General features: G+C 31.8%; 1 protein-coding gene across 1 annotated transcript in view; it reads left to right on the top strand.

The window, feature by feature from the left end:
* LOC142324119 (apolipoprotein D-like) overlaps positions 1–14,833 on the top strand; it is a 111,921-nt gene extending 97,088 nt beyond the window's left edge. The window contains exons 3-4 of the mRNA XM_075364783.1: positions 8,307–8,509; positions 14,540–14,833. Coding sequence (XP_075220898.1) covers positions 8,307–8,509; positions 14,540–14,673 — 337 coding nt within the window. The 3' untranslated portion in view covers positions 14,674–14,833. The remainder of the gene's footprint in view (positions 1–8,306; positions 8,510–14,539) is intronic.
* The last annotated feature ends 5,279 nt before the right edge of the window (positions 14,834–20,112 follow it).

The following is a 20,112-nucleotide window of genomic DNA, read 5'->3' as shown; positions in this document are numbered from 1 at the left end:
AATTTACTTTACCTATTTGGTACTTAAACTCTTAGGATTATTGTACAACTATTGGATAAGTTGCTTATGGTCCCTATTAAGAATCGCAAGCAGCTGTCTCCTTTAGATCATATCAGGGATGTGTGCTGTCTTTATAGATCCTGATATCAAGAACATAAACATGAGAGATCTGGACCTACATTCATAAATTCCCAAAATAGGAAAGCAGAGTTTGAGAAAAATGGAAAAGATGAGAAGGGCTTTCCCAGCTTTCCCCACCTATCTTGGTCGATCTATTTCATGTACTGTTCTTAAAATGTTTATGCAAGGTGTAACTATGACTATGAATGTCATTTGACATTTTTTTAAATCCTTTTTTGACTGAGTTTTATTAATCTGATAATTTTTTACTTGTAACAGATTCTTTTTACCAGTTTTTTCGTGTAAAAAGTTGTGACTTTTGAGTTGGGAATCTCTTACTATAAATCTTCCCGTTGGTTTAGCTTAATACATGTCTGCTTCATGGTTTAAGAGTACAAAATACAATTTTTCCAAGAGAAGTTTGAGCAAATACAGATTTCTCATACTTTTCTCTGTACAGATCATGTTAATTAAACATTCAGCCTGTAAAAAATGTATTTTTCCATCTATGAGTATATTAAGAAAGAACATTATGTACTGTATTTTGCCACTGTGGCAAATTTACAAAAAATTTTGTTGATTAACACTTTGAATCCTAATCCCATGGAATTCACGGGCTATCAACATTTGCATAGTGAATGGAGCCTGTGAAATCCACAGGCATTAGTATTTACAGTAATTCCATTATAAATTTCATTCATATCACATTCATTGTTATTATTTATCAGATCTATTCTTAATTCATTTGAAACAATTAGTTTGTTTTATTCTGCACTCTGTTAGATATTTTTGAAAATATCAAGTATAAACTAATGTTGTATTCGTTGTTTGGGGTTAGAGGTACTGTTTGCCTTATTGAATTGGTTGGAAACAAAGTAGTTATTTATGGTTTCTTTTGTGTAATTGTTTTTTATTTTTATTCATAATTAAAAATAATGACTATTGGTGTATGTATATTTTAGTGTCAAATTATATCGTTTTCTGCCCAAATATGGATATTCATGATCCCAAAACATTGGATCTAATTTGTGAAATTGTCTGAATCCAATTCTTGTGAAGATTCGAACTCTGAAGCTAGTAATAATGTTGTTTGTGGACAACAAAGAATTTCACATGTAGAAGTTTCCCATGAAAATTGCATGAACAGATTTATGATTCAGGTTGAGAAAGTGAAACAGATGATACTGACGAGAACCTTGGTTTTGAGGTTGCATCAGATTCAGAGGATGATAATAACATTGTTGATCCTAGGCCGCTCACTTCTAACAGCAACAATAATAGTAATAATAACAATAAAAGAAAAAGACCCAAGTGCACTCTCTGACACTGTTCACAGTCATTCAACCTACACTTACAGTCTTCAAACAAAAGACTGGAATTACTGGTCCAGTAAATGAACTGTCTACACCATTTGATGTTTTGTTTTTTTTTTCACTTTTTTCCCAAATCCATTATAAAAAATCCATTATAAGAATCCATTATAAAATTATTTAAATCAGAAAAAAACAAATATTCAAAAACTTACTCTGAAAAACTGAAAAGTGCTAATAAATTGATAACAAATAGTTTGTGGAATAATTGGACAACTGTCAGATTGCATGAAGTTCATGGATTTTTTTTCAATCATTTTGCATATGTGTATAGTCAAGAAACCAAAACTGAAAGATTATTGGTCAACTAATGAATTTATAAATATGCATCACTGGGTATGGATTACCAGCCTTATCTTCAGTTCACAAAATGACTGAAAGTGAAGTACATGTGTGCTCTAAAGGGAGCTTGATTTCGTAAACTAAACCAGATATAATTTATTATAATTAAAAATTATAATAAAAATAAAACGGGTGGTTAGAAGTGACCAGATTATTTCATACTACTCATTCAAACATAAGCAAATAAAATTGTGGAAAAACTTATTTCTCCATTTATTTATGTAAATTGCTAATGCCTTTATCTTATACTGGGAATCATGACAATTGCATTTGAGGCGTAAATGTCATTTAGAAAAAATTATTGTATCGATCGTAATGACTTTAAGAAAAAAGGCAGGACTTCTTGCACAGGAAGCCATACCAACAGTAGTAAAAACAAGCAGACTAACATGTCACTTTCCTGAGAAAATACCCCCTACGGAAAAGAAAGTGTAGCCTGCAAGAGTCTGTAAAGTCTGCTCTGAGAAAACAATGGCAGCTACAGGAAAAGCTGGAAGAAAGAAACTACTTGGTGGTGTTCTGAGTGTACAGTAGCTTTGTGTGTACCTGACTGCTTCGTAATTTGCCACACTAAAGCTAATTACGTTTAAACAGTAGTCACAAATTTTTATTTTGTACATATTTATAGAATTTTTAGAACAAAATCATTTTTTAATAAGAAAATAAGTATTTCATATAACTACATATTGTTTGCTTTCTAAACATGTTTATATCATTCACCAATCCCTAGTACAAAAATTCAAAAAGGATTTTTTTTAAATACTCAAAAAACCCCAGGATACAGTGACCATGTGTATCACAAATGTCTAGGATCCAAAGTGTTAAACTACGTTATGCTATCACATAACTAAAAAAATAAATTTGAAAAGAACAAAAAAATAAGAAATGAAGATCGAGTATAAACTCTTATGAAAAAATAAGTATTCTGTTAATATAAACTGTGAAATTAGACAAAAATTTAAATGTGATAAGAATTTAGAAAAACTACTTCTTATTTATAATACAATAATAAACATAGTTAAGATTTAATGGAATTGTCAAAATTAATTTTCATAAAATTTATTATTTGTATGTTTTCATACAGATATCAGTTTCATGAAAAAAAAAATACTTTATGGAAATTGCATAATTGTACAGGTCTATATGTAAACAATTATTATTTTTTCAAAAGAAATTACACATTTTGCTTTATTATTTTCTATATATTCCTAATGTGATAAAATAAAATGTGGAAAAGTTAACTTAACAAATGTGTAATGAACCGTTAGTGTAAAATATTATTTATTTTCTATGAAATCATGATTGCTTTATACTGATATTAATATTTAAATGACATTTATTTTAAATTAAAACCATTAAAAAATAAATAAAATAATCATATATATATATATATATATATATATATATATATATATATATATATATATATATACATATATATAATGAGTTAATCATTACTATAACAAAATATTATTAATTTTCATGAAAATTTTATACTTTTTATTAGTGTAAATTTGGAATCAATCGGGCAGTGGGGGTTATTTAAACTGATTGACGCACAGGTACAGTAAATTCTAATGATATGTTGTAAATTTTTGCAGTGTCGGATTTGTAACATTGAAATACTATAGTATTCTAATGTAGTCTTCTCCAGAATGGCTGGCTTTCCAAGTAACCCTTTCTAATAATTTCTCCTTCAATTCCTTATATCTTCTATAGCTCACCTTTTATAAGTGATTGTGTGTGTGTGTGTGTGTGTGTGTGTGTGTGTGTGTGTGTGTGTGTGTGTATGTGTGTGTGTGTGTGTGTGTGTGTGTGTGTGTGTATTAATTTCAGCCTTCCTGTAGATCTCCTTTCAACATAGCCTTCCATTATCCTACTTTACTACATTATCATATCTCAGATTAATTATTTTTTTATATTTTGCCCTTTACCAAAATCTCTTTTCATTCACTACTCTTTCCCTAACTTCTTCATTTGTCACTTTATCTTTGGCATCCTTATATAGCACCATATTTCAAAAGATTCAAATCTTCTTTCTTTTTACCCTATTACCACATGTCACTTTCATAAAGATTTATATGCCAGGTATATGTTTGTAATCTTTTACAATCTTTCAGTGATATTGTATTGTTAAAGAATTTGCATAAGCATAATGACTGTTTTGCTTCATATAACCTATAAATTATGTATTTTTTTGTTTTGGGGATCAGCAATAATTTTCTTCCCTAATAAATTTCCTTCTTCAATGCATTTAATATGTAAGCGAGTTTCCAACTTCTCTCTTGCTATAAGTTATTATGAAACATATTCATAAAGTAAGGTCCGCCGGGTTATATTTAAATGTTAGCGGGTCTGAACACATTTTCACACATACAAGGCCATCTATCAGCTATTTATAAAGCCACTACAGTTGTTTTCATTCTGTAGTCGTTTGCCTGCAAGTGAATGCAGATCACAATGACTGTGACAATTGTTTCTCCCCCGCAGTTGTGAAGTGCACACTGTGATTCGACTTTTGTGTCCATAAGGATCTTCAGCTGCTGAAATTCATCGGGAGATGCGCCTAGTGTATAGCCTACAGTAATGAGTGAAGGAAAGGTTAGACAATGGTGTTGAAACTTTAAAAATGGTCACACAAATGTGCATGATGATGAGTAGAATGTTGCAGGCCCAGTATTCAGACCGACGAAATAGTTGAACAAGTGAACAGAAAACTGCGATGTGGTCGACGATTGACGATTAATGAATTTCTGCATGTGATATATCTCTATCTACACAATTGCACAGAAAAGCTCAGATATCACAAATTGTGTGCAAGATGGGTACCAAAAATGATCACCGACCAACACAAAGAGCTAAGAATGTGCAGTGTACAAGCGTTTTAGGACTGCTATCGACAAGATGGAGATGGTTTGAAATGTCTTCCCACATCGTTACAGGCAACAAGACGTGGATATCCTACACCAGAATGCAGAATGCAGAATCAAAGCAATAGTCAATGCAGTGACGCGATTCAAGTTTCCCAAAACTGAACAAGTTTAAGCAATCTCCATAATCAAGTCGAAAAATGCTGGCTACCATTTTTTGGGATGAAAAGGGCATCATTTTGGTTGATTTCATAGAACAAGTATCAACAATTACAGCTGATATGTATTGTAAAATACCCACTAAACTGAGACATGCTATCCAAAATCGACGACGCAGGAAACTGTCATCCAGCGTAATCCTCCTTGCCTTAATCAAGAAGAAGATTCAAGATTTTCGTTGGAAACTTTTTGATCACCCTGCATACAGTACCAACCTAGGGACTACTTCCTCTTCTTGCATTTGAAGAAGTGGCTTGGTGAACAACAGTTTGAAAACAACGAGGAACTCAAGACTGCCATTGTCAATTGGTTCAATTCCCAGGTGGCGAACTTCTATGCAGAGGGGTTAAAGAAACTGTTGCAGTGTTACGAAAAGTGCTTAGAGCTGAATGGTGATTATGTGAAAAACTGAAGTAGATATATAGTAAACTTAAACTGTAAGTAAAAAAAATTAGCTCATGAGAAAAGTTCTCACGAGTTAATTTTTTTTAATGACCAGACGGTCCTTACTTTATGAAAATGCCTCATTCCTTAGTTCTTTTTTTGACATTAACCACCATAAATGCTAACTACTGTTAATAAAACTTGATGTTGTCATCCAATGTTGTAGTAACCAGTTTACTAAGTTCTCCCTTCCTACCCTCCAAGTTTTGCACAAAACCAGGTTTTAAAGGATTCTTTTTAACACCTTACTTTTGGATTTTATATGGGCTCATAACCCCAAGGTGCTGTTTATAAACTATATTATTATATTCAGTGCAGATAAGCATGAAATACCCTGAATAGTATAATAAACAACTTTGTGGGGAAAGTTATTTGTTAGAAACCTTATAGCTTGGCCCTAAGCATTAGTTTAACAGCATTTACCTAAACTCAAGAACCACGTTAGAAATTATAATTTACAAATGTAAATGGTTTAAATGAAATCCTACAGATAGCAGACGTTTATTCTGCTAACTGCAAAGTACAATTTACTAAAACTTATTCTGGAATGGATAAAAAATTTTGCTGTAAATGTTAAAAGGTTGACTGAAAATATTCTTTTATTTTATAAAAGTTAGCTTGGCAGTACATATAGAATCCCATGTTAAAAACAAACCTTTTTATTTTACTAATAACTTGAAGAAATTATTTTAGTCAACTCAAATGACTAATCTAAATGCTTTTCATTTGAAATTTTACAGAAAATGTTTCAAAACAGATGATGGTTGTTTCTCATTATGTACCTGGATCCGTTCAAAATGGCTTGAATTTACCAAATCTGTAACAATGTGTGTTTTGTTTCTAATTAAACTTCTCAAATTTGTGTTTAATTTTAATAGATGTTACATTAGTTTTCTCAGAATTAAACTCTCTATAAAGTTAACTAAAAATTTTTATTTGTTCATTGGTAAATTAACAAAGTTATTTTATTTCAAATGTAAAAATGTATATTTTCCGACAAAACATTTTTGTGTTTTACCACGTTTTTGTTTTTAACTTTTTGATTTTTCTCCACCTAAAGCCCAAGTCTTTTATTATTTTTGTCAAACTCATCTCTTTCCTGAATAACCTGTGGCATCTTTAAGCGCTAAGATTATCTTTTTCACTCTCGGTAGTTGTTTATGGATTTCCTAAAATTTGTTTAGTCTGTCCCCACCACTCACTTGTCAAAGTCATCTAGTCCTGTGACAGGCATTTCATGGGGTTTATATTTTATTGAAATGGAGGAAGAACTCTCCATTTAATTTTTTTAGAATTTTTTCTCCATTTTTAGCTAATTTTTCTAGCAGCCGCTCTTTTCTTTTCTCATTCCTTGGACTTGAGATCAGACACCCCACATCTGTCTGCTGTTTTTTCTTCTGAATTAAGCTCACTAATACTTATAAAACACTAGAAATACACACTGATTATAAAATGTGATTATTTTTGCTCAATCAAAACTCAAATAAAAAGAAATGGAATTTACACAAATGCTCTTACAGGATCAACAAATACAGGACAACTAGTTAATTAGATTGTACTCAAGCATTCAGTAACATAGGCATATGGGTAATTACTTATTGTTACATTCATTGGCCTGTCTGTGTTTGAAAACTATGAGCACATACCAAACAATATATTAATGTTGTTTCTTGATACGATTCTAAGAAAGGTGACTCATTTCCTGGGTTGTAATACTTACCTTGTCTGTGTTTATTTTTACAATAAATAAAATCACAATAGATTATAAACTATATTTATATGTCTTATAATTATAATATTATTACTGACATCACTATAATACTTGTTGAGAATAGGTGTTCATTTTTATAACATTTAAAAACATACCATAACATTTATTTTTATGGAAAAATATTTATAAAATATAAACAGCAGTTAGAAAATATTTATAAAATATAAACAGCAGTTAAAAAATATTTAAAGTAATCCATAATACCATCCAGTAACATAAGATAATAAAATGTACATACAAGAAAACAATTTGATTCTGCAGGTGAAAAGTAGACAGTGAATATTTTCAGTTTGGATGACAGGCACCATACTAGCCATCATAGTCAATGCTTTAAAATCCATTGCAGCAGGTATAACTAAGCCTGTATAAAATGTAAATCATATATTTAGTTTTTGCACAATAATAGTTATTTGATAATTTCCAACACAAGTGTTGATCAACAATAATTCCTAAATTATTAGTTTATTCAACTTTTCTAATAACTTTCCCTTAATATACAAATTAAATTCATTGGGTAATAAATAATTCAATGTGATTTGAAAATGTCATGCAAACTATTTTGTTAATATTTAATGAAAATTTATTTACGTCTAGGTATTAAATATAATGTTTCTTTTATTATGTATAAAATTATGGTGAGAAGCTTTAACTGAGTTCTAGGAACATTTTTGTTATAAAAATTGTCTGTTTTACAAAGTTTTACATTACGTTTCTTTCATAGTATTTGTTTATTTTTTGAAACATTTCCAAAACCCATTCATGGAAGCTACTTCTGCTGTTTTATCATATCAGTGATGACAGGCATCTCAGAGTTTTAGAAAATAATTATTTTAGGAAAGTAAACAATTAAAAATTAGTTGGCATGAAGTCAATACTTTGTTGTCCCAAAGTTATTACATTCTACCATACAAAATACTTCTTGACTAGCATGATTGGCCTGTTGAAACAATATTAATTTGTCTCAGGCAGTCTTGCACCTTTTGATCCCAGACATTTTGCATTACAACAAAGTCACTTGCACATTACACAAATACCCAGTTGTTTCTATAAAAAAGAACAAGAGTCTAACCACATCTTGAATAATCATTTATAAATATAATACGTTTGTAGCTTACTCATGTAATAAATTTTTTGTTTAAAATCACATATTTAATAGAAATTTTGTTTCAGAACTGGAAGATCAAGTACGAGTTATGGACGTGCAAAACCAAATTATTTATGGCCTGCTGTTCTTTCATATGAGGTAAATAATTATTTGCCACCATATCTAGCAAGGATGTTACCTGGTTCTGGAAAATATTTAATACTTGATACAGATTATGATAATTTTGCTATTCTATATTCATGTTCTGATCTTGGAATCCTTCATGCAGGTAACAATAATTTCTTCTTAAATTAATATTAATTTTTTTGTTTTGTAATAATGAAAATGTTGAACAAACTTTAATTTTGAAAGAAAAAAACTTAAAAGTATTTTTCTTTTGATTAGAAGCCTATCCTATATAAGATATATAAGACTATCCTTGTTTTATAATAAGGATTTCAAAATCTGATTCATCTGTGAACTACATCAAATCAATTTGTGTATATTTATTTATTTATTTTTTTTATGCTGTTTTATTAACAAAAATTTTCTTAAATAATGAAATTATAAGTAAATTGTACAGAGAAATATTGATGTGAAAGGGAGTCATAAAGTGATATCCCCCTCGACAATTCAATAAAAGTTTGAACAAAGTACAATACAACTAAAAGTATAAAAAAATAAAATACAACTAACAATGCAAAGTCCATAACAAAGAACAAATAATTAAACAATTAAATATAAAGAGCAACAAGGATAAATTGTCAATACGCTATCTTATGTAGCCATAAAGAACAACAAAGTCAAATTGTTAACAAAACAGAACAAGCAAATGAGTTTAAGAAATAGTCACAAGTTATATATGAGAAGAAAGAAGGTCAAAATTATGAAACAAAATAATTCAGTAAACGTAAACAATTAATTATTTACTAACATTGAAACAAAAAAATTATATTACTAAACTAAAATAATTTATCAACAGCAATCTGTAGAACTTCGTAAAGAAAAGAACAATATTCACCGCACAACAGCCTAGATCTAGTACATCCAACCTTCTCAGTCGTCACTCACTTCACTATTATCCAAAAGGTTGACAGTCAGATGGGTTTCATGCATGTTAAGCTTAAGTATGTACTTTCAGTTTTTATTTTTAAAGAGGCGGAGAAACCTCATTTACAGATACCTAGGGCTTGCTAACAGGTTCTACAAGGTGTTATTAAGAGCATGTGCATGAGCAACCTGCACACTACCGACTAAACCTCCACCCCTGGCTCCCACACTTCCTGCAACAGCTTAAGGAAGCATTTCATCAAGAAGGGAGGGTGATATGCCCTCACACACAGTCATACACCAATCATGCATAAAGTAAGAAAAACAAGAATCACACACATCATGTGCATTGGGACGCAACATACACATCAAGCACACAAGTCTTTCACACTACTTACCAGAAGCTGCCATCAAATACATGGGTGGAGTGCCTCCCAACCTCATTGCACCCAGGCAATCCCCACATGCACAGGGAACCCCCAAAGCACTCAGGTGAGGGCCTGTCTGCTCCCACACCATCCGACGCCTCAATCTGAAGTGAGATTCCTCCGAGGCCCTTAGTTCTTCCATGACCTTGTTGTAAATCCAAACATCATCTACCAGTTACTCTCCAATTCTAGTAGCACAGCCTGGACCTCCTTAGGCATGAACATAATCACTCTATGGATGTTACTCAGCAATTCTCCACTCTCGTATCCTCAAATCTGGGACAAGAGAAAAACACATGCAAAGGAGTCTCCTTCTCATCACAAACTGAGCAAGAATCAGAGTAGTCCAACCCAAATCTAAATAGGTAGGATCTAATCCTCCATGGCCCACCAGGAACCGAGTCAAACAGTAATCAAGCAAGTCATGGGGTCAATCACACCATCTCCTGATATCTCGATCGTCGATAAACGATGCGTCCACCGTCACTTATCATCACCACTGCCATGAAACCATAAGTTCATCCATCAGCATTCCAGTCTGCTCCTTCCTTTCAGCTGGTGGTATCGATCCTAACTCCCGCAACCTCCTCCAGTGTTCTATTGCGAGATCAATCGGAAGGAGCCCAGCCAGCACCTCCCCCACAGCTTTGGAGACAGTTCAGTATGCAGAGTGGGCTGTGAATGAATCCACAGCCTTTCTCTTGGAGCCCATCTCCACAACCAAAGTAAGATTGTCAAAATAGCCGAGATTGACCTTTGGGGGCAGCAGTAGATGAAAAACTCCATCATAGGCCGTGTTCCAAAGGTTCAGTCTAAGGACTGACTACTGTAAGACTCCCCTATCAACAGCACGCACCATTTTACCATCCTCAACCTGACAAACAGTCTGCATCCTGTGAGGTAGAATGATATAATCCTTACAAGATAGCTCAAAAGACCAAGCGTCATCAATGACTGCCTAATTTCCAAGTGGGTGATACAAAGGTGTTTTTCACATCAAATGTAAATAGCATACATATTTTACCAGACGTTCTATTCGGGCCACCTGGTATAATTCGTCCAGCTGTCGCAAAACGTTCCAAAGCCAGCTCCCGTTCAAAAAGCTTTGCCAAGACGTCTATCATGACCAGCAGTCTGAAAGATGAAGGGAGGTCAGGCTCCCTCCCAGGCTTAGGTATCAGTACAAGCTTCTGCCTTCTCCACCGCTCCAGGTAAATACCCTCCTTAAGGCAGGCTTTATAAACCTCTAATAGTGCTTTCGTCACAGCCTGGGCCGCCTCTAACCACCAGGCCTGGAAGGAAATCTGCACCAGAGGCCTTATCAGCGGGTATATACTGATACTCCTTGCAGCAATGGCAATCTCGTCTAGTGAACAGTGGAGGGATCTCCATGTCACTCATGTACTTTGAACTTAGCCCATGAATAGACATCATCCCTTGTTAATCATGGATCTCCTTGTTTTTCGCAAACCATGGTGCCTCTGATACATTCCTCAGACTGTGAAGCTGTTGGATGATGTTAATATTGTTATTGCTTGCCGTACCTCAAAGTTGTATCCTATAAGCCCATGTTGGATTTAAAAATTCCTTATACAATAGCAGTTTATTACTTAATGACAACATGGACCTACTTCCTAGTAACCAGGTCATTCACCTAAGATTAATATTTAATTGCGTCCTCTTCTCTCTGCTACTACCATGCAACCCCCTCAAAGACAGTCTGTTGTTGCATGATACAATCATTTCATTGAAACAGGTTACGTATCATACAGGACACCAGGTCAAAGTAGATCTTCAATTTCTCAAGTGGTAATCAAACAGTACGGGATATTCATTATATATAACTCTAATAATATATAATATATATATAATAACTAATATTTATATAACTCTTATATAGTCCAGGTAAATCAAGACACGCCAACTTAGTATTGAGTATTCCTAGAGTTAAAGTATGGATGTATTGCATAATTGACTGTCATTTAAACCCTAGAAATTACAATTGATATAAGCTTTATTGAAAGTGATAAAGAAAACCAAACTAAGTTTTGTGTTAACATGTTAAACAAAATTGCGACTGAAGTTAATTATCTTAATAAGATTTTGTTCAGTGATGAAACAACCTTCCATACCAGCAGTAAAGTGAATTGACATAATTTTTGGTTATGGGGTAAATGGAATTCATGTTACAAAATTGAACATGTACAGGACTAGCCTAAGGTAAATGTTTTTTTTGTGCTGTAAGCTGTCACAGAATTTACAGTCCTTCCTTTTTTTCTGAGTCAACTGTAACTGGCATATTGTATGTGGACATGCATGAACATTGTCTAATGCCACAAATATAACAGGATGTAGGCACACAATTGATTTTCCAGCAAGATGGTGTATCACCACATTATTTATCATCATGCAGTTTTCACATATCTCAATAACAAAATGCCAACTTGGATTGTTCATGGTGGAACAATTTCCTGGCCTCTTCTATCTCTTGGTTTAATTCCAGTTCTCTGTATGGGATATGTTAAAGACAGAGTGTTTGTTCCTCCGCTCCAGGAAATGTCAACAAGTTGTGGCACTGGATAACAGAAACAGTTGCCACCATAGATCAAGACATGCTTTTTAGAATTTGGCAGAAAATTGATTACAAATGGGACATCTGCTGTGTTACAAAAGTTAGCCATATTGAACATTTGTAAATGAACTTGAAGATATAGATAGCATGTATTCACTATTGTATTTATTCATTTCTGTAAGATATTTACTTTTTTCATTGTTAAAGGTTACTTTTGTATAAATAATTTAGAAATACTTAATATACTATTGTCCGGTTAATTTTTTTTGAAAATTGCTGTAAAGGCATTCCTATACCACTAAACATCATCTTGTTACTGCCAAATTAAATAAATATTCTCAAAAAAATTCTCTATTTAGTAACTCCGTTAAAATCATTTCTTGTCACATTTGAGGTGTGTATCTCAGTTTACAAAGTATGGGTCCATGATTAATCCATTCATTGTAAATACTATTACAAGAATTAATATGATCAGTTTAAAACTAACTTCATCTGTGAAAAAATAATTCATTTAAAAAAATCTGTTCTTCACAATGGAAAATAGAAAACTATCTGAAAATTATAAATTGTTTACCAAAGCCATCTTCCTTTATACTATGTAACAAATGTTAGAGTTAAACTTTCAGTTTCAATGATTTCAGAATACAGTGTACAGAACTGTGTGAAATATTCTACCAGATATCTTTTGTACGGATTAAGAACTTTGATGTATTCAAAATTCTATAACCAGATGGTCTCCCACATCAAAATAAAGAAAAAAACTTTACAAGCATATGTCTGGAAAAGCTTGGTTTATGGGCTATCTGTCATTTTGTATTTTTAACATAGAAATTTATTTCAAGGGAATTATTAATCATAATAAACTGAGATTTCATATATTGTTAGTGTACAGATTTACTTGTATAAAAATAATGAACGCATTCTCAATCAATTTCAAAATGGTGGCCATGTAAACATTTTAATTGTTCATATCTTTGCAACCGCCGGTTTGTTTAAATGATATGTTTCATAAAAAAATGTTAAGTGTTTTATGATAAAGAAAATGACACCTTATTTATTCAAATCCATTCAAAGATGACAAAATTATGGCAAACATTCTTGAAGTGAGTCACTAGGTGAAAAAAACAGTTTTCATATTCTCCCAAAGAAAATTAAATAACTCTACATGATCTCAACTGGAACAATTTCATTAATGTGAAAAAACTGAAAACTGAAAAATAATTTTCATTACACGTTTTTTGTTAATGAACAGACACTGGTTAGTAGATAATTCATGGGGATTGATATCCCCATGAATTATCTATCAACCCATGACCTTGAAGTGCCCATCAGGGTACTTCAAGGTCATGGGTTGTCGTGATCGTGCCGGATGTTTGTGGGTGATGTAGTGCGGGGGATCGAGCCGATGTATCTGCGTAGAACTAACTCCTGTATCCACAGTGTACCAATCTGGGCTAGAGCAATAGATGTTGAACGTTACAGAAAAAGGATGGAAAGGGTCCAACGGCGGATGGCTCTTCGGGTAGCGTCTGTATATTCTTCAGTTTCAACGGAAGCTTCAATGGTTATAGTGGGAATACAACAGTTGACCAGGATGAGGAAAAGGGTAGCTGAGGGGGAACGGAGGAGCACGGCCTGGAATGACATGATCGGGGAGTGGCAAGCTAGATGGGAAGTCACCACTAAATGCAGGTGGACTTATTGACTGTTAAAAAGGATAGGATCCTGGCCGGGAGGGAATTTGGGAAGCTCAGTCGATATCCTACATCCCTAACAATTTGTTTTACCACGGTAAATATATATAATATATTTTTACTGTTCAAAAAAACGTGCTTGGTTTACCAAGTTTTCTTTTTACCAAGCTTTAGTTTACCAGCTATCTGCCATTTTGTATTTTTAACTCATAAATTTATTTCTCAGTAATTGTTAATCACATAGAGCTGAAATTTTGTTTATACTGCTAGGGCACCTATAGGTTTATATGTGTATATATATATATATATATATATATATATATTATATTTTATATAATATAGATGTAATTTATATATTGAACTCGCATTATTATATAATAATGCATACATATAAAATAATACATACGAAATAATATACATTTCGTAACATTCCAAGATCAATTGTTTGTGGGTTCAAGTCTTGGCAAGAATCTTCATAGTTTTTTCATCTTTTCATTGAAAAAAAAATTAAAGCTCAGTATTAAATGTAAGTGAAAAATAATCATAATTTAACATTTTATTTTATTTTTTTTTAGATCTATTATGGATTCTTGGAAGAGAGAGAGATTTAACCGTTGATTCAAGAGTGCGTGTCTATGATCATTTAATAAATTTAAATATAAACACAGACAGACTGACTTTAACCCCACAGAAAAAGTGTCCTGCATGACAAATAAAATCAATTTACAGTTCTGAGCTCAAATATTAATTTATTTATACTTTTATGTATTTAAGTTTTTTCATATTAAATGTAGTGTTATTTGTACGATTCCAAAGTTTTGCTAAAAATATGTACAGTTTAATTCAAATTAAATTTATTTTTTCTTTAAGGACTACCGATTTAATTTATGAATGGAGATTTGTGTAATATTACGCTTAACTACTATAAATTATTTTTAACAGGTTATTTAAAAATGTGTGATTGAAAGGTATATGTTTTCCTCAATATTTTATGTATACTTTTTTTTTATAAATATAAATATATAATAACAATTAGATGAAATATATAATTAGAATATATACATATATATTCTAATAATTTATATATATATTTATTTTATATATATTTATATACTCTAATAATTAGAAGAAATTAACTATTTTAAGGAAATATGACCTGATTAATTTTAATTATTAATCAATTTATTATAGTCTACCAATCATTTATTACAATATTATAAAATTTTATTTAATTATATTATTTTATTGTATTTAAAAGTATTAAAAGTTGAATCACTTTTTAAATGAATACATTTTTGGTTAACAATTCTTTTATTTTAACTTTACCTGTACCCTATTTATATAGGAATTATACTATATAATTATACTATATCTTAGCTTATAATAATAAGCTAAGAAATTATTTACTTTGAAATTTAGGAATAATCCACTTTTTATTGCATATATCATTATTTATTAAGGTAGGATCCACAAACTGATAAATTTACTGCGGAGGAGGTATCATGCCTTTTTAATTTCTTTATAAATTGTTATTTTTATCTTTATTTATAAAGATAAGATTTATAAACATAAAATGTTTTTCATTTTTATATTATTTAATTCCTGAAAAAAAAATTTATTTAAATCAAACATGAATGAAATATACAAAGAAATGTTACTGCAGCTTTTTCTTATTAATAAAATGATACAAATTGATTATCTATGAAACATGGGAAGAATATAAACCAGTATATTCAAATCCCAGTCAGCCATGACATTTTTCATTTGCTACAAAATTCCATTTCTATACCTCATACCCAAGCTTCAAACTTATGTGGCGATATCATCAAACCAAAAATAAAAAATATAATAATATGCAATAAGGAGAGAATACGTATATTTTTTCTTACTGATATATTTCATATTACATGTAAAATTTTTTTTAATGTGTGGCAAGTATGAGATAGGAGTATTTGTTAAATTTTATTTTTTAAGTGTTTCACTGTTCAGCGGCTATTTAGAAGATATTGCAGAACACTTTTGAAGTAGCTGTGATAGATAAACCAATGAATTGTAATAATAAAACTGTTAGGAATGAATCATTGTAACTACTAAAAAAAAAGAGAATGATTTTATGACCCAATTACTACATGTGGAAGTCTCAGTTAGGTGATTCCATTTTGGTGTTGATAGTCAATATGATATAAAGTTAGTGATATTTTCAGTAACTTACCTTCACAACTATTGTAATTTTCACAAAAATTGATGATGTATTTCAATATTAATTCATACATCATGTTTACAGACACAAGAATGGCTAAAATTTCATATTTATGTGAGTGACATAGTGTCATAAAATACATTCAACCTACTCTGACTTAGATACAACCTACTCTGAACAACACTGACTTTCTTTTTCCTGTTTAGTCTCCAGTAATCACCTTAAGATAATACTTCAGAGGATGATATGTATGATGTAAATGAAGTGTAGTCTTGTACAGTATCAGTTCGACCATTCCTGAGATGTGTGGTTAATTGAAACCTAATCACCAACGAACACCGGTATCCACGATCTAGTATTCAAATTCGTGTAAAAATAACTGACTTTACTAGGACTTGAACGCTGGAACTCTCGACTTCTAAATCAGCTGATTTTGGAAGACACGTTCACCACCAGACCAACCCAGTGGGTTGACCTATGCTGACTTACCCTGACCTATCCTAAATACAATGTCCTGAAATGACCTCTTCAGACCTTCTCTGAACTTTTCTAACTTACCAGAACTACTATGACCCTCTCTGACCACTGATCTGTAAGAGTTCTTGCCCTAGAGATGAGTTCCGAAATGATTGGCGCCATGGCAAAATAGAGTACTAACTTATTGCAAAACATTAAAATACAAATCCTGATCATAAAGCCTCTTACCTCAAAGGAATTACAAAAAATTATTGAAGAGTGTGGATATACAGCACATGAATGCTGAAGACAGTTCATTACTGGAAAAAAAGATCTCAGAAAATACTTATTTCTAGAAATGATAAAGTTGCACTTGGTTTTAAGGTATCAAAAGACCAGGCTATTTTACTTTCATGCAGTAACGCTTCAGGCAAGCATGTAGTAAAACCAATCCTGGTTTGCAAATCCCTCAATCCATTGAAAAATATAAATAAGACGACTTTGCCTGTTTATTTAAATGCAAATTAAAGGCATGAGTAACCACTGTTATTTAGAAAATGTTTTCAAAACTTTTTTATACAAAGTATAGAAAAATATTTAAAGAAAAAAAATGCTTGGCTTGAAAATTTTATGGAGTCCATAGATACCATAAATTTAATAGAGCCAGCAGAATTGATGTGCATTCAAGAATTATTGGTGAAAGAGGAAACCAGAGCTAACCGTATGTTAACTGCATCTGATAAACCCAATTAATTCAGGAAGCAGTAGTACAGATTATAAAAAGAAAAACTCTTTACTATTAAAAATATAAAAAGGGCTTAGACTTGGGAGAACAATTCTGATTGCTGAAAATTTTACAGAAGAGTTAAAGTTTTATACAGTTTGAAGATTCATACCGGACACAGTTAGTACAGCAGGAATATGAAAATTAACTTAGTTGTCCAGAAAAAAAGTGGGTAACTAATGAACACACATTGAATTAAAGTTAGGTCAACATTGATAATGCTGATTTTCCGACGTTTTATTTTGTGCAACAATGAGAACCCACATAATCTCCACCTTAAAAACACTGTTTAACAAAAACAAGTAATTCTGTTATTTTGCATAAATTAAGTCAAGAATTCAAACATATATAATTTGCTGCTGAAATGCTATTATTCTAATCAGAAGATGCACACAAATAACACACAGTTGTATCACAACCATCTTCCTACAAACTGTTTTAAGTCTGCCGAGTTGAAGAACCACTGGGAGATTTCATTATGCCGCTTCTTTGTGTGAAGTCACTGCCTTACGGTCCATATTGCCCAGTCCAAAATTTTTTTTACACACGTCACAAAAAGCATGATACATCTCTACCTCTTAACAGACTGAATTCTGGGTGTAAGTTTATATAAAAAAAATTCATGCTGATTTGAGAGAAATTCCAAGAAAACTGTTAACCTTTAAATTTTTCAACAGTAACTTTTTGTTAGAATTTCACCAGTGGAAAAATTAACTTGCAACGTGCTGACTAATGATATCTTAATTCAGTAACAAAAATTCAACTTGAAATTTTGTACAATTTTTCCAGATTTTTTCTAAAAAGTCCTGACTTCCTTACTAAATTTATATTTCCTGATATTACCAGACATTTCCTGCCTGTGGTAATCATGTTTAATAAAAAAGGAAATTTGACAGGTAGACTGCTAATGCTGATTAAGTATTAGTTTTATACAAATTTAACTGGTTATAAAAACCTATGATATGTTAATAAGAAAATGAATAAAAACACTGAATGCTTTTTGTTCACAGAAATTAATAAATTTATTTTTTAACATCAGATATTACAAGGTTGACAAAAATCAAGTTACTATAATATAGTACAAACAAACTTATATTTAAATAAATCAAACAGGCTACACTAACACAGACAAAGGTGGTCCCCCAAAGGTAGAGACAACAGCTGTAGTTATAAAAAAGTTTATTCTGAATCTACATTACACATTCCTTTTCAAAATAAATCACACAGACTATATACTACAAAGGTGGTACAAAAAGTAATGAGACAACAGCTGTAGTTTAAAAAAATTTCATTCTGAATTTACATGTTCCTTTTCAAAATAGTTTCCCTTGAGTGCTTGATCCACTTTTCTAAACACAAAATCCAGGTTGTCTTTCAAAAGCACTTTGCAATTCACTTTCAGGAACAGCAGATGTTCCAGGAACAGCAAATCACACTGAGCTAGACCTGGGCTGAGAAATTTGCAGACACTGACATGGGGACATGCATCATAATGTGCATTATGATGCAATAGAGTTCAATTTTTTCCAGTTTTTTCTGAATTTTTTTTTTTTTTTAGGGCGAAAAACGATTGGTCGTTATCATCGCCCGTAAAATAAATAAATAAAAGTAAAAGTAAAAGTAATTAAAACTTAAAACTACCATCACAGGAAGCAAAATCCGGAATGGGTGTAAAAGGCCCATTCTCGGATAACAAAAACACTAACATGTAACTTAAAACTACGTTAAAAACTATCATATTAAAACTAAAAAAAGAGATAAAACTTACAACTAGTATCACAAAAATCTTACAACTAATATCACAGACGAATTTAAAAAACATAAAAAAAAAACAAAATATGAATATATATATATATATATATATATATATATATATATATATATATATATAAAACAAAATTCCGATAGTGAGTGTAAAAGGCTCGCTACTCAGATAACAAAAACAATACATAGGACTAGAGTAATTAAATTTTTTGTATTAACCCTATACTACGCAAAAACAGAAACATCCGGTTTAAAACCTCTTTATCATTACACAAGATACCACGGATGTTTCTGGGTAGTTTAAATTTACGACGCAATGCCGCATAACATATGCAGTCCACGAGTATGTGGCGCACAGTCACGCGGCAGTTGCATCGTGCGCATAGAGGTGGTTGTCCTCTTGTAAACAGGTACTCGTGTGTCCTATCCGCAATCGACAGAGAACTACTTCCTCACGCCGGGGTTTTCTGTATGAGGAGTCCCATGGTAACACAGAATCTTTAATCTGACGGAGTTTATTATCAACGGTAGCTGTCCAATCACTTTGCCACCTTGTTCTTAATAATTGTTTTACATAGTTAATGAAATCAGAAGTAGCAACTCGGGTGGTGAAAGGAGGCTGGTTACATGCTTCTTTGGCAGCGGAATCTGCATGTTCATTACCTGGAATCCCTACGTGGCTAGGGACCCAGCAAAAACTTAATTCTGTGTTGCGATTATTCAACTCAGCGATTGCGTTGTAAATTTCAATGACGATAGGATGTTTGGAATAAAAGTTTTTTAAGGCTTGGAGAGCACTACACGAGTCACTGCAAATAAGAATTTTTCTATATTTAGGGTTAATGATGTTTAGAGCCTTATTTATAGCGTATAGTTAAGCGGTAAACACACTCGTAATACCGGGTAGACCAAACATATAAGCTCTCTCATTGACAACAAATGCA

Source organism: Lycorma delicatula, chromosome 4 (genome assembly GCF_047948215.1).
Source record: "Lycorma delicatula isolate Av1 chromosome 4, ASM4794821v1, whole genome shotgun sequence".
In the NCBI taxonomy this organism is placed as follows: domain Eukaryota; kingdom Metazoa; phylum Arthropoda; class Insecta; order Hemiptera; family Fulgoridae; genus Lycorma; species Lycorma delicatula.
Note: the sequence above shows the minus strand (reverse complement) of the source record. Positions and strands in the feature narration are given on the sequence as shown.